The sequence below is a fragment of the Phalaenopsis equestris genome, unplaced genomic scaffold, assembly GCF_001263595.1.
Source record: "Phalaenopsis equestris unplaced genomic scaffold, ASM126359v1 Scaffold000270, whole genome shotgun sequence".
Classification (NCBI taxonomy): domain Eukaryota; kingdom Viridiplantae; phylum Streptophyta; class Magnoliopsida; order Asparagales; family Orchidaceae; genus Phalaenopsis; species Phalaenopsis equestris.
The window spans coordinates 505,971-522,230 of record NW_018164712.1 but is presented as its reverse complement, the minus strand read 5'-3'; the positions used below and the strand labels follow the sequence as shown (position 1 = coordinate 522,230).

General features: G+C 34.3%; 1 protein-coding gene across 1 annotated transcript; it reads right to left on the bottom strand.

Annotated features, from left to right (window-relative positions):
* Nucleotides 1-1,834: 1,834 nt before the first annotated feature.
* LOC110024709 (mediator of RNA polymerase II transcription subunit 30) lies at nucleotides 1,835-15,814 on the bottom strand. The gene is made up of 3 exons (XM_020724827.1): nucleotides 15,374-15,814; nucleotides 13,762-13,839; nucleotides 1,835-2,068 (listed from the first exon to the last, which is right to left on the bottom strand). The coding sequence occupies exons 1-3, from the start codon at nucleotides 15,725-15,727 to the stop codon at nucleotides 1,970-1,972; spliced, it is 531 nt and encodes a 176-aa protein (XP_020580486.1). The 5' UTR covers nucleotides 15,728-15,814; the 3' UTR covers nucleotides 1,835-1,969.
* Nucleotides 15,815-16,260: the final 446 nt, after the last annotated feature.

The window sequence follows — 16,260 nt, the reverse complement described above, 5'->3', positions numbered from 1 at the left end:
CACCATTTTTTTCATGGGACTCGTCGTGCCACATGACGCTCCTTAATTGGCGTCTAGACGCAAAATTGTGTCTGGTCTCTGTACCGAATAAGCGCTCCTTCGGTTATAGAAGGAATGGAGAGTTATGGGAACTGCCATGATTATTTGTGGGGTTAGAAACGCAGCCGATCTAAATACATCATGAATTTACACTCTATTTTATCTTTTTCAAACCAAGTATCAGATTATCTGAAATCCTTACATTCTAAATTCAACAAGCCCCTCATTCATCTATAACTAACCAGCCCCTAAAACAACATAGAAGGATCTAATTGGTTTTGTTTCCCTAAAACTTGATGATTTTTTAAGAAACTCTTAGCCTTTCGCCTAGTCTGATGAGGACTGAAATTCTGCTGGGAATCCTTAGAAAACAATGTTTTTCTTTGATTTTATTCAGATGCATGTTGTTGTTAATAGACTTGCAGGATCGTTGTGAACTATTGGATTAGAAGTTAAATTGTTTTTTGCAATTTTTGGCTTTCCATGATGCTTCCTTTAGGAGATGGTGTATTGTTATCTAATTTCAGGGATGTCATGAAATTTTGTTGTGCTGCCTTTTATTATGATTTGAGATTTGCTCTTTATTTTGCCTGTTGCTTAGTCCAAAAAGGACTGTCTTTTAATTAAGTGGTTGAAAATATATGTATTGGCATATCTAACAACTGAACTTCAATTCAACATATGACACCATATACATAGATTAAAAAGGTTTATTTCATTTCTTAAAAGTCAAAATAGTAATTTTTTTCTTATGTGATATGAAATTTTTGGGCGGTATAATTATAAGGAATTAAGTTGTGGTGGTAGATATGTAAATACATAGGTATTGGGAGGCATGCACGTAAATGCTGTTTTTTTTCTAAACATGTGATGGTTATGGTGGTTATGACAACATTTATTGAAATATATTAATTAAAAAAAAAACCTTTTTTTTGTTGCTTATAATATAATAAAGTGATTTTTATTTAAATTTAAATATGATGACAATGACCGCCTAAGATTATTAAAGAAATCTTTTATAATCAAAGATAAGGAAAACGTTATAAGGAAAACGTTTATATATGCCCTCTTTTTTTTTTTTTTAAGTGTTGATTTATTATGTCCAAAGTGAATTATTAACGTTCTTTGTTTGGTAAATTTGCATAAATACCACATAATTCTTATGTATTTACATATCTAACACCTAAATTTCATATTTACATATATAACACTTGTCATAAAGAATTAGAAGTGTAGTTCACATTTGAAAATCTAGTGTTGCCATTTTTTTATGCGACGTCATAGATTTGGGTCATATATATAAAAAAATATATAAAATTAGATGTTAGCTACATAAATACATAAGAATTGTGTGGTATGTATGTAAATACCCCCTATTTATTTCAGCTAAAATCATATACTAATTTCGTAAATTTTTAACAATATTAATCAAACATACAGATTCCGTCCAAAAGCACATAATATATCAATCACAATTAATTTTCTTAAAATTATACTTATTGTTTAATATTACATTTAATCGACTAACAACCAAAACAACAGGACAAATAAAAAAAAATATTGCCTCCTCATGTAGAGTTACGTGCAAAGTCAAATGAAATCACGCCACATAAATGTGACAAAAAATCGGCCCGATAACACGAGAATATTCCTCCCGTGTTATTCTATATTATTCATGTATTATTGTATTTTATTCAGGTGTTATTGTGTTCTGGAAATATTTTCGGTATTATAATAACATAATAACACATCAATAGCACTTGAATAACACACAATAACATTTGAATAACACGGGAGGAATATTTTCTTATGTTACCAAACAGATTATTTTTTTTTCTGTCACCGCCACGTGGCGTGAATTCATTGGACTCCGTACCTAACTCTACGTGTAGTGTTTTAATGCAATATTTTCTCCATAAATCATCACATCTCATACAGACAAAGGACCATGCCACATTGAAATATCAGCAATTAAGTTCCTAAATTGATCGATCAGAAGCTTCAGTTGTTTGTTCTTATCTGCAAGTTCCTACAGAAAAGTAAATTTTCAAAGTTAATTAAAGCCAAATTTCAAATTGATCTTAAATATTATCTACAAATAAATCTTTACATGAGTTTAACTGTCCACTTATTTCAATAAATACCCAAGACATCTACAAAATAATACAACATAATGTCTTTATCAATTGCATCACCTTCTTCATTAGATTTCATCAATTACATCTCTATAAATTTAAAAATATATAAAAATATTTAAAATTCCTGCAAATGAGAATTTTAATTTCACATACATAAAAATTGAAATCAAAATCATCACCTTCTGGAGATGAAAAAGCTTTCATCCAACAGCATAAATCATTTTACGAATCAAATATCATTAGGATTCAGAGCTTTCCATAAAATTATGGAAGATTTACACACAGATCACTCAATTCCTATGTATTTACATATCTAACTTCAATTTTCGCATTAATGCCACCTTACCTATGCATGAGGAGGTGTAGCTCACTTTTTAAAAGTTAAAATGGCGGTATTTTTTATGTGATATGAATGATTTTAGTGGTATCGATGTGAAAAGTAAAGTTTAGGTGTTAGATATGTAAATGCATAGGAATTGAGTGGTATGTATGTAAATGCCCTTAAAATTAATTGATAAGAAAGACAAAATTTCATAAAAGAAAAAATTATCCACCATAAAGGAATCATAAAATGAAGAAAAGAAGGAATTCTCCTCCTTGCAGATCATCCATCATGGAAACCTTTTATTTATAATGAAGAAATAAGTACCATATTATAAGGAACAATCCAATAAGGAGCAATCACCACATACTAAAAATAACCATTTTGTCCAGCTTGATACTACAATGCTCCCCAAAACTACAATGCTCCCCAAAACTAGAGCATATAAGGCAACTGGATCATACTTGTTTAATGTTTTTTGAGTAACTAAGAGGTCCTAGAGCCTCCATAAAGATATCAACCATTTGTTTTTCATAGAAAACATGAGTGAGGATTTTCTTTGACAAAACAATATCCTTGATAATTTGATTAGCAATCTAAATGATGACTTGCTAATAACATTTAAAATCAAAGGATGGGCAACAAGAAAATCAAATTCTTTGGTCGTATTAGATGATATGGAAGTAGGTATTTCAATAACAGATGGACGTGACCCTCAAGTATAAACTTGTCAGAAAGTAGGAACAAACGTCATGGTTATAGGAGAGAGGATAGGTAACTGAAGGAGCATTGATAAGAGAGAAGGATATGCTTTGTGAAAGAAAACATCGACAAAGGCATAAAATCATCATGTAGATGGACCGTGGAGGCAATAATCTTTTTAAGTATAAGAATAGTTTAAAAAGATGCACCAAATGGTGTGAGGTGAGAGTTTATAATAGCATGGGTAAAGAGAACGGAGAAAAAAATAATAATAAAACTTTAAAATTAAGATAGAAAAGATTAGTGGTGAAAAAGAAAAGAGAATGGAGCAACACCAACTGAAATAGTAGACCATATATTACTATATAAGTTGTTAGAAGAATTGGATTTCTTGCCCTTCCAATTTTATTTTTTCCTTTTATCTCCAAGTAATTATTAGGAATTGTCATTTACCTTTTATTGTTATTTCCTGATTATTAGGAATTATATGTTTTCCTTTCTTGTTATTTCTTTTTTGCTGTTTTTCCTAGTTGAGAGGTCATGTATGGTGTATTTATATCCTTTTTCATATCAATAAAGTATTCCGTTGAATTCTCAATTCCTACATGGTATGAAAGACAGAATCTTTCCCCTAGCAGCCGCAACCTTATCCTAGCCGTTAGAACTCCCACTGCAAATTTTAGATGGTCGTTCCCTCCCTGTTGGCCCTTCTCGCCACCAGACCTACCTCCTGCCAACTAGACACCCTTCCAGGACCACTGAAACTCCTTCCAGCAACCGGGTTTCTACCTTGCAGGCCTTCCCACCGTCGGGCCTCCATCCTGCCAACTGGAACTCCTCCCAAAACCATCGGATCTACCTTTTTTCTGGCTAGAATCTTTCCCTACATGCCTTCCCGCAATCGGACCTCCCACTTGCCGACCAAAACCACTTACAGAACCATCAGATGATCTCCCTCACGCTAGCTAGAATCATACCCTACAGAACTTCTTTTGATAACAAACGAGTAAGGGATCGTCTCCTTTTATGCCTCGACATCCAAACCTCACATTTGGCTCCATCGAAGCCATGGAAGATTCCTCCACAATTGAGCCTCCATTTGACGTTCTTGAGTCCACCGGAAAATCAACACCTACATCAATTCCTCCGAGACCGGAGGATACAAAAATCACATGAATTTCCTTATTACCACCCACAAACTTAGAGGCTCTAATTTCCTTAGATTGTCTCATGTTGTTTCGTTGTTTGTCAAAGGTCGGGGTAAATTTAACCATCTCACAAGTATGATTCGAGAATCTCTAAAGTTTGACCCAGCATATGCAGCATTGGAAGTGGAGAACTCGATGATCATGTAATGGCTGATCAACTCCATAGAGACCTCGATTGGTCGTTCGTACCAGTTTCTTCTATCTGCAAGTGCCCTCTTGACTGTTGTACCTACTCGGACATAAGTAATTCTAGACAGCTCTATTAGGTTTCTAAAAAGATCTGCGAGGCAAGACAGGGATCAAAGACGGTGACCCTGAACTACAACTTGGTTGTCTTATGGATGGAATGTGACATCTACTATGACTACACCTGTGACTCTCCTGCAGATCTTTTCCTGTTCCAAAATCAATGGTTTCAATTCCTGGCCAACCTGAACAAGGATCTCGATGAAGTCTACAATCATATATTATGTTTTCCTACCCACCAGTCCTCCACTTTAGAACCGAAAATATTTATGTGCACGGCCTTTTTTCGGAACACACACCCAACTCATAGTAACTTTATCTCTGGTCAATCAAATGTCTTTATTGGCTATTCCGCCACTCAAAAAGGCCACCAACATTTAGATCCTAACACTAATAAAATTTATGTTCGTGCTGACGTCTCCTTTTTGAAAATGTCCCCTTCTTCCTTAGTGTCACGACCCAGCCCGAGGTTTCGAATTAACCAAGACGAGAATGAACGGGTCGAATGGTGAAAATCAATTCACTATTATTCTAATTCTATCACTAACAATTTAATATTCAAATAACACATAAAAGAGCCACAAAAGAGAGTAATTAAAACTAACAAATAGAAATTTATACATTTCCGGTCATTATTCTCGTCTCTTATATACATTAGCTCATCTGTTATTCATTTTGTTCAAATATTTAAAAACTAAAAATAATATTGAAGCAACATAATGGGTTATCTAAAGATAACTTAGGTGTAATCATACTTTTAAACTATATTAATCCAAGGAAAAGAATTCAATATGCATGCGAGTCTATAAGAAATTTTATAATGTACCGGTCATTCATATTTTTAGAAGCAATATGATATATATTAATGCATATATCAATAATTTTTTACATACTCAATCTTCTATAAATATTTACTTCAACTTTACTTTATACTTTGCATACATATCTGTCTCTGTGAGAATCACCGTCAACAACTTAACACACGCTTGGCCAATATTGTCTCATCGGCTCTCGTCGGCATAACGGTTAACGATCTACACATCGCAATTGTCTAGGGTTAAAAGTCGTTTACCTGCCCCTGGCCAATATTATCATATCGGCACAGCGGTTAACAATGTAAACATCAAAATTATCTAGGGAGGTAAGCTCTGATCTACTCACCCCTAGTAGATATTATTTTGTTGGCACAGCGGTTGCTGATCTAACTATCACAATTGTCTGGGGTGGTAAAAAAACTCTGCTCGCGCGGGTACACTGACATGCCCTACTTGTACCATTATAGGGTAAACTCCTTTGATCATGCACATAGAAGCATCATATATAAACCATTTTATTATTCATACATACATTATTCTGAGATATCTTAATACATCTACTAACATTCATACTTATTGTGTTGTGCAACTACTCATCTTGCATCTCTCATAACATTTATATATTTATCTCATGCATATTTTTCATAGATGTCTATCTTACATATAATGTCTATCTAAATATCATTCATTTCTTGCATATCCTTCATACATGTCTATCTTGCATGTCTATCTTACATATAATGTTTATTTAAATGTTATTCAATTCGTGCATATCCTTCATGCATACACATATTTTCCTATTATGTTTATCATGTTTATCTTTCTTATCAAACAATATGAATTATCTAATTATACTAAGGCATACATAGAGTCAAACCATAATCTGAAATAAAGAAGATTACTGAAATTTAGAAATGCAATTACTCAGCTCAATTAAAAAGCAAGGTTTTTAATCTTGAGTGATTAGTTGGTGTTTAGATAGCATTTCTATTGATTTATAAAATCAAAAGAATAAAATTAAACATTAAGATTCAACTAATTTTCGTCAATCATTTTTCTTAAATTAACATAGAATTATTTACTTGGATTTACGGAACTGTTCTAGGACGATCTTTTACACGTTTGTCTTAAGCTTGTTGCCTCAAGTAAACATGGAATCTGTAAATATATCAAGATTTTATAAATTTTCAGCTCATAAAATAATTTAAACCAAAAGCAACATTTTTACCTAAAATAGGCTTCTCGTCAAAAGTCCGCCTCTCCAAAACTGTCGAAAATTCTTCCCTCTTCTTCCTATCTTCTCAATCTCCACTTTCCCTTCATTGATACTATGTTAAATCCCCTACGAAAGCTCACAAATCACTTACCATCTGACGCAAATTTGACGTCTCTGATGGCTAGAGAAAATGAACATTGCAAGAAAAACAAAGCAAAACTCAAAATAAAAATAAGAGTTAGGAAATGAAAGTCTTAAATGTCGCTAAAATCAATTTCAGACTTACTGATTTCACCCTGGAGCCCGAAAAATGTCGTCTATAGCTCTGTGGGGGACCGCTCAATTCGCGCGGCTGCAGCAGCAAAGCGCTACTCTCGCGAGAAGAAGAAATCCGAAGAGGGGAAATAGGATTTGGCACTTTTTGGCTTACAAAGTGGTCGTTCCCCCCTTGCAATAGTAAAAGATCGCAAAATCCTTCGTTGTCGAGTTGCTAATCGAATATGGAGGACCTGAGAGGGAATCGAGAAGAAGAGGAAAACCGAATGTTGTGGAATCCCTCTTTGACCGACCTAGCAAATATAATAACGAGAGTGGCGGTACGAAACAGTAATGCGAGTACGGTTGTAAACGAGCCCTCGCGGTCTGGGCCCGTGTTCGGCTCGTTCGAAATAGCTTGTATTCGAAATCGGCTCGTGTTCAAAATTGGCTCGTGAAAAGTGTGTTTGTGTTCGACTCGATTTAAATATTCGTGTTCATATTCGACTCAAAATTAGCTCGTAAAAATTAAATTGAGCGAGCTCGAGCTTGACGTGTTCGTGTTCGACTCGATTTAAATATTCGTGTTCGTGTTCGACTCGTGTTCGGCTCGAAATTGGCTCGGAAAAATTAAATTTAAAAAAATAGATGTAAAGTGTGTGATTCGAACCTGGACCAAATGTATACAAAAGAAAGTAGCTTATTTTATTTTTATCATCTTATATATATATATATATATATATATATAATTATTATATAAATTATACATGTAATATATTATTATATAAATAATTATATAATTTTTTTTTTATTTCGAGCTACAACGAGCAGAAAACGAGCGAACAAAGAGTTGTTAGTGTTCGACTCGTTTACAATTCGAGCTTTAAAAACATGTTCGTGTTCGGCTCGTTTACTTAACAAACGAGTCTAACACGAGTTGTTCGCGAACAACGAGCTTTTTTGACAAGCCTAAATGCAAGATTAGGGACGGGGGTTAATTAATGTTTAATTAGATTTAATTAAGCTATAACTTTCGATTTTTATAACATTCAATTTATTCAAAATTTACATATATTAAATTGATCAATATTTCTTGTAGAATTTTATAAAATTGATTCGGTTGAAATCTGAGGTGTAAATATTGAGGTACAGTTTAAATCGTCAAAAATTTTATCAGATTTCTCAAAATGGGTTATTACACCTAACACAACCTCAAGTGAGGGGGAGCTTGATTTTTTTGACACCGTTACTTTTCCTACTCCATTAGACATTCCTCATATCACCACGATGTTCGGTGCACCTTCAACACCGATGGATTCGCCACTAGCTAGACCAACATCACCACTACCTTCTATCAGGCCCTATACACATTGCCAAAAACCCTCTGTTGAAACTCATCCCAATGCCTCCATTGTCGAGCCTGCTGCTCTGCCACAGGTCTTGGAATCCACTCCGGCCAACATCCCTGAAATGATTCCTTCTCTGCCAATGGGGGTCACTCCTGATCCAATTGAAGATGTGAATCTCTCTATTGAGGTATGCAAGCAAGACCATCAAAAACTTCATATCCCATGGCAAATATGCCTCGTTCCACAACATGTTTCCAGCCTACAAAATATTTGTTGCTTCTATGACGGGTCGTTATCTCCTATCGACTATAGAAGCTACTTTGGTTGACCCATCCTGGAAGGCTACTGTCATGGAGGGGATGAATACTCTTCGGCACAACCATCTTTGGGATGTGATCGATCTTCCTCGAAGGAAGAAAGCGATGGGGTGTTGGGGGATTTCAGCATCAAGTTTAACTCCGATGGTTCCTTTGAACGTAACAAGGCACGATTGGTCGTCAAAGGATATTCTCAAGCTTATGAAGTTGACTATGAAGAGACATTTGCTATGGTTTCCAAACTAAATACCATTTGGGTCCTATTATCACTAGTCGTGAATCTGGATTGACCATTCAGTTGGACGAAAAGAATGTTTTCCGTAATGGTGATCTCATTGAGAAGGTTTATGTCACTCCAACCGGAATTTGACTTGTTTTTTTCCCGTGAACAAATGTGTCAATTGCAAAAATCCTTCTATGGACTGAAGAAATCCCCACGAGCCTAACTCGGCAAGTTCACCCTAGTGGTAGTTGTTCTCTCAGACCCAATCTGATCAAACGCAATTTTTTCGACATTCATCAAGTTGTCGTATTGACATCCTCATCGTCTATGTCGACGACATTGTGCTCACAAGTAATGATCTGCCAGCTTTGGGGTCTCTCAGAGGCATCCTCGCCACTTCTTTTGAAATGAAAAACTTAAGTCTTACGATATTTCTTAAGCATGGAAGTAGCCTAGTCCCTCGGGCATTTGTCTTTCCCAATACAAATATGTGTTGGACTTATTGACTGAGACCAACCTTCTTTACAAACCGGTTGCTATTTCGATGGAACCAACTTAAAAATTATTGAATGTTCCCAATGATATTCCAGTGAAGATACCTACTACCAATACCTCGTGGGTAAGCTCATTTACCTCGCTCATACTAGTCTGAACATTTGTCATAACGTGGATTTCATCAGTCAGTTTATGCATGACCGCTACGAGCACCATCTCACTACAGTTCATTGGATCCTCCACTACTTAGAAGATGCATCGGGCTCAAGTTTTTCTTTCACTCATCATAGCTCCCGCTTTGTTGCGGTTTATACAGATGTTGATTAAGTCAGGTCTCTCAATGATAAACAATCTACCTCAGGTTAGGGAAGCCCGTCACTTGAAAAAGTATAAAAAAAAGTATGGTTGTTTGTAACAGTGCTGAAGCTGAGTTTCGCTCTAGGGCTTGGGAGTGTGAAGCCCTCTGCTTGTGCATTATACTCACTGAGTTACGTATGTCGGTTGCTACCTCTGCAATTGTCTTGTGACCATAAAACTGTCATTAACATTGCTCATAATCCGGTCCAGCAAGATTGTACCAAGCATGTGGAGATGGACTGTCACTTTATCAAGGAGAAACTTGATTGCAAGGAGATTTGTGATTTGTTCATTTCATCTTCAGGGCAATTGGTCGTTATTCTCATAAAAATTTTTCCTCGTCCGTTGTTTGACATCTTCAAATCCAAGTTGAACATGATTGACATCTATGCTTCAACTTGAGGGAAAATGTTAAAATGGTTCGATTTTTTGACCTTTCTATTTTATATTTTCTATTTATCTCCCAGTAATAATTAAGAATTATGCTTATTTCCTTTCCCGTTATTTCATAATTATTATGAATTATGTCTTTTCCTTTCATATTATTTCATTTTTCATATTTTTCCTATTTAAGGACTATTGTAAGGTGTAATATATCCCCTTTTATATCAATAAAGTACTCTGTTGAATTCTTGATTCCTACATAAATAATATACAGTGACACTAAATTTTCCAAAAAAAAGGAAATATGGATGTGAATGATTGAGATGTGATTATGTTCAAGAAGATATTGGTGTCCATGTGAAGCTACTCCATTCGGCTGTGATATATAAAAGCATCATGATTTATCTATAATATCATTCTTTGACAAAATGAGTAAAATGAAAGATTTCGTACGGCTAAAAGTGTTAGCAATGTGAGTGGTTTTAATTTGAATTTAAAAAGTCTTACTTAAATATAGTTTTATTTCTTAATAAAAAAATTTTAAATATATATGAGACTTCTAATCAACAATTCAACAAGAACCCAAGTAACCTTGGTGGGTCCTCAATGAAGGAAAGAAAAGAGTAAAAACTTAATTGAATGGACACAAGACACAGTTCCCATATATTTGAATGCAAGTAACAAGTCAAATGAAGAATAATCAAATGGAAAGAATGACAAGGGTAAGGGAAAGTGATGATGTTTACAATATTCACAAGCGTTATATTCAACTTTTAAAGCAACGAATGGTATGTTGGTGAATCCCCAAAGATAGTGATAGATGATGATCTATAAGATAGTGCTACTAACTAAGAAGAAAAAATGTTTAATACGATGATGAAAGCAACGTAATTGATGCCTCAAACTTCAACATCTTATATAATTATCATCATAATGTTGAGATCCAAAAATACTAAAAAGTTAACGAAAATTTATGAGATTTGGTAAGTCAATGAAGACAACATTTATATAAAAAAAAAGTGAAGCATATAAATCAATGTTTAATGTTAATAAGGAAAATTGGATCCTTTTTTCGAATATTGGAGAAGAGAGATAAAAAATAAACAGAGAAAGAGACATCGTGATAAGTAAAGAAAAAAAATTATGAATTACTTATAATATGAAAAGAAGAGCTAAAATCTAAAATCCAAGATATATCAAAATGAGCAATTGAAGTTGAGCTACGGAAGGAAACAACATTAGATATTGATATCATAAACTTAAAACTGCTTTCAATTGTGGTCATAGCCTCTTGTTAAGTCGAAATTAAACCAAGAGCACATGTGGAATCAATTGAAACAATGCTAGTGATGAAGGCATAGGAGCTCTTGGAGGATGATAATACTTCTCCCAATAGTGGCCAGACAAGTGATTTGTCCTTTAATAATGCTAACAAGATGAACAGGATTTATGGCCAGAAATGCAGACACTAAAGTTAGATCATATATGGTAACTATGTCTACCCCTTGTTCCATCAACAAAAGCAATATGATTATGATCAAAAAAAGATGAAGCAAGTAGCTCGCTATCTCGAAGGAATCGAGACAGTTATAGAGATGCATAAGAAACTCCTTGTTTTCTTTCTATCAAATATTTAAATCGATGGTATTTTTCCTTCAAGTTGTAGTAAGTGCAAACAGAGTTGTCACTGCATACCAGAAAAAAATGTCAAAGTAGAGAGTGCATACTTGAGAGATGTCATGAGAGTATGTAGAATAGTAAAAAGTCTCACATACTTTATTAATTTATTCATAGTCATAGATGCAACAAAGAGTTCAAGCTAATCAAGCATCCATATAAGAACAGTATAGTTAAAATCTTTTTATTTGATGTATTAGACAGTGTCCATCAAATCAAAAGGTGGAAATTGATAAGATTGAATTTCCATGAGATCACATGAGGAAATGAAAAGCTTCATTGAAAATTGTTGGTTTCATTTTGTTTAATAAATGTACTAAATATGGATAAGACATTTGTCATGGAAAAAAAAAGAAGAGAATGTCATAGGGAAACACCGTCAAGAATAAAGAGAAAGTGAAGGATTTAGAGGAATCATAGATCCAATAAACCATAGTTATAATAGTTATGGTTGTGAAATTTTTTTTTTTTTTAAGGGAATTATGGTTGTGATTAGGGGCTATAGGTGTATGTAAAGCTATGGGCAGTGATGAATGAGAGTGTGTAATTGTAGGATAGTGAGACTGCAAAAGAGCGTGGGCACAACAACACAAGCATCGGGGCATGGCATGTCAATGTGAAGGCAGGTAAGCGCAAAATAGAACTTGTGAGCAAGGGCAGGCATTGAGATGCATGTAGTGGGAGTGAAGCTAGGAGTTTTAGAAAAAGAGCGAGGACATAGGAGAAAGAAGAGAGAAGGTTTGGGGGTGTAGGGTTAGGCTTAGTTCTATTTTGATACTAGATTAAAAAAAAAGCTTTTTCTTGTGCCTTACTAACTAGAGGACCCCTTTATAATAAAAGAATAATGAGTACAAAGTCTACAAAACAATCAATTTAAGCATACATGACATACTAAATATAGTTTTCTTTCCTGACTGATATTTTCCTATGATAGCAATGACAATCTAAAAGTTTTAAAGTATAAAAAATTTCCTCAATGACGTTGAGCTTGTTCCTTGTATAGCCATAACATGAGAAACACAAACAGCAGCACACACATCAAATATGGAAGGCAACATATCCATCCTAAATCATGTGCAATTCTTCTTTTCCATTTTAACATTATAGAAAAGATCTTGAGGTGTATTTCAACTTACAAAAAAGAAAAAAGAAACAAATAGAGGTAAATTCATTTTAAAATCAAAAAGCTATATAAGGGCCAACAGAAAAAATGACAAAGAACGAAAGCAAAATATTGATAGAATCCTTAGCAAATTAGATAGCTAGCTATATTATCAATAATATTGCTACTTGCTAATTTTAGTATGAGAACTAAATAATGTAGAATATAAATCAAGTTGGTTTTTACTCGAAGTACACAATTAGCTAAACTATGATTCATAAATAAGTTATTATGTACTATAATTACCATAGTTGATCTACAAATTGCTAGATATCAAGAATTTCACTCCCCTGTGATTGCATCCATACAAGTTGGAAGATAAGCATCCCTATTAACCTTCTATCAAAGCAACAGGCCTTTGATTTAAAATTGGGCTTTTAATGAGGATAGTCATTTGAACTAAAAAAAAAGAATCATTGGATAGACAGTAGTTGAATCCTTTAGAGTTTCTCAAAACCTACATTTTGCACTAATTTCATGTCACATTGAAGTACAGATTTACAACTTCGCACACTGAGGACAAAAAAAGAGAATGCAGGCAACAATAAATATACTTTCAAAATAACAAAACTTAATTAATTAGGATCTCATATTGTGGATAACAATAATAGAATGTAAGAGAAACAATTGAAATAATTGCAAAACAGGTGGTTTGTCAAAACCAAAATTGGTATTTAATAGCATCTGAAACTCATTTTATTCCAACAGAACAAACTATAAAATTTAAGTTCTAAAAATATGCTTTTATTGGTAGCATTAAAAAGCAAATTAAACAGGATGGTTGGATCAGATTTCAAAAACTCCAAAAACAAAAAAGATTGATGAATAACGAATATGATATGTGGATAGAAACTACCTTCCTTAAAACTGCAGCACGCTCTTCTAATCTCTCAATCTCTGCATGATCAACTTTCGCTTCCAAGGCACCAATCTCCTACCAAAATGTCCATTTTATGAAAATTTATAACGAATTTTACTCCAATAATTATAAATCAATAAAATTCAAAGCCTAAATTGAGAAAATCACTTAAGAGCCTTGCAGCATACAAATTATATCATACTAAAATATAAACCAGAGAACTTATAGTTTACAATTTAAGAACATGTCATGTAGCAAAATCCAAAACATTTTTTAAGTGTTACTCTTTCAATGAGTTTTAAATAGAAATCAAAATCTTCTTTCTGCTACTCACAACTTTCCTACAGTTGTCTGACCCAACCAAAGTTATCCAGTCAGAAATTTTTCAGAAAAATACAGCAAAGGCTATAGCCTTTGTCAATGCACACAAAATTATCCAATTAAATTCAACATTATTAAGCAATCAAAGTCAATTTTCAAGGAACTGAACACATCATCATAACAATTATTAGCATTGTCCTAAATATTTAAGATCAGCTTTACAAACTAAAATTTTTATTCATGCCTATTTAGTATTGTCTAAGGTGTCAAACCTGCTCTTCATAAATCATGTTGATCAAATTCTGGAAAAAATATAGTACTTTTTTTATTGTCCAAAAGAGAGGCGTAGACAAATAGTAGAAAAGATGATAAAAAATTAAAGCTCAATGGAAGCAAAAATTTTCAGTTATTCTATTAAAAATATAATGGATTACGCTGCTTTAAACTTAGCATTTCATACTAGAGACCTTGAACAATATCAAGAGCTATGTGTTAGAGATTAGTATGTTGTTTACTTCAAACTCAATCAATAGTGGTTGCCGAAATGAAAGAAAAGATGGGCAATGTTTCTTTTCAGTGTTATTATCCTAATAAAAGAAAGAATCTTGTGATAAGTCCTGTTCCCATTCGGAAATCTAGTCATTTAACTAAGTCCCATTTTCTTCTTTCAGAATCAAACTCTCATCTTTTCTTGCTCTCGTGTTGGTGGATGTCATATATCGGTTGGTGTCAAATGAATCTGGAGGCTTTCATTGGATGTTGATCTTTGCTTATCTTCTCATAAATAGTAGATGGAATGTTGATGTAAATCCTTAAGTTATGTCTTTTAGTGATTAGAAGACAAAAACATTGTAAAAACAGCTTTTTTTATCAAGAAGAGGGGAAATTAGATTCTTTTCTCTCTAGAAACGTTCAAGCACATTAAGGGAATTCAATTTCTTTCCTTTCTTACTTTTTTCTCTTAAAAAAATCATTTCTTTTCTCTTCTCAACACCTAATCAGAGCATGAATCACAAGAAGATAATTTAATCCCTTCCCTTACTTTTCTTTCTATGTTTCATCTTTTTGAAAATCCTTCCTTTTCTCTCCTAAACTCTCAACCAGAGCTACCATCAAAAGAATAGTATTCAATGCCTGTCCATTCTTTTCCTTTTGCTTGATAAAAAAAAACTTTCTTTTCTCCCCTGAACTCGCAATCGGAGTGCTAGAAAACAACTTACTCCGCAGCACAGCGTAACAAAATACAAAACAGCAGAAGAAAATGCCATGCAAATCCTTATATTCGCACCTGGGAAGAAGGGACGGCAGCAAGGACAGCACGAAGAGAAGCCACCGCAGATTTATACCGAAGTCGGGCCTCGTCAAGAGCCCCGCCTCCCGCCCCACCAAATCCTCCTGGTCCACCAACACTTAAACCGGCGTCCGTCGGATGAGAGGTGATCTCCGAAGAGGTCTCGCCGCCGCCAGCCGGTAGCTGGGTAGAGGTGACAGATCCGCCATTGGTGGCGGACGGCGTTGCCCAGAGGATGGGATTGCAGAGCTCATCGTTCATGGAGGATAGAATTTGGAAGGCGGCGTTTATGGTCTCTTCGAGATGCCTCTGACCCTCAATTCCTAGCTCTAGCGTGCTCTTCCCCGCCATTTTCCAAGTATTAACAGCATTCTCGGAGCTTTCTATAAACCCTAGAATATTCTGAAAGTTGAAAGTTGAAACTCGGCGCCCCGATAACCCGACAACTTACTGTGAAATTCATAAAATTAACATTTTTATTCAATTCGAATCGGAAATATACTCTGTGAATATTTCGATTTTTTAAATTGAAATTATCTATATTTAATATTCAATTAAAATCTATACATTATATACATGATTGTTAAAATCCGACTGAAAATTAAATTAGAATAATAAGATATTCAAGATTCAAGGTTCATTTGCTGCTTATGTGTTTTTAAAATGTCGTGCGGGTGTTTGCTTCATGTGTTTGGCGTGCGTTTCAGGATAAGTGTGTTATTTTTTATTATTAGATGTGGAACGCAAGTCATATCCCGTGTCCCGCGTATCCTTTTAGATATCGCAATCATACCCACGCCCTAGCTTTGATTCTTCTGCTGTGATTCTCCTTTTCCTGGATCGATCTTGTGTGATTCTTATTCTCCTCTCTACCGTCCCTCATT

Coding starts and splice junctions, on each gene's coding strand:
- LOC110024709 (XM_020724827.1), bottom strand. CDS start 15,727: ATGGCGGGGAAGAGCACGCTAGAGCTAGGAATTGAGGGTCAGAGGCAT. Junction 13,840..15,373: donor CTGCCGTCCCTTCTTCCCAG/GTGCGAATATAA, acceptor ACATTTTGGTAG/GAGATTGGTGCCTTGGAAGC. Junction 2,069..13,761: donor GTGCTGCAGTTTTAAGGAAG/GTAGTTTCTATC, acceptor ACTTTTCTGTAG/GAACTTGCAGATAAGAACAA.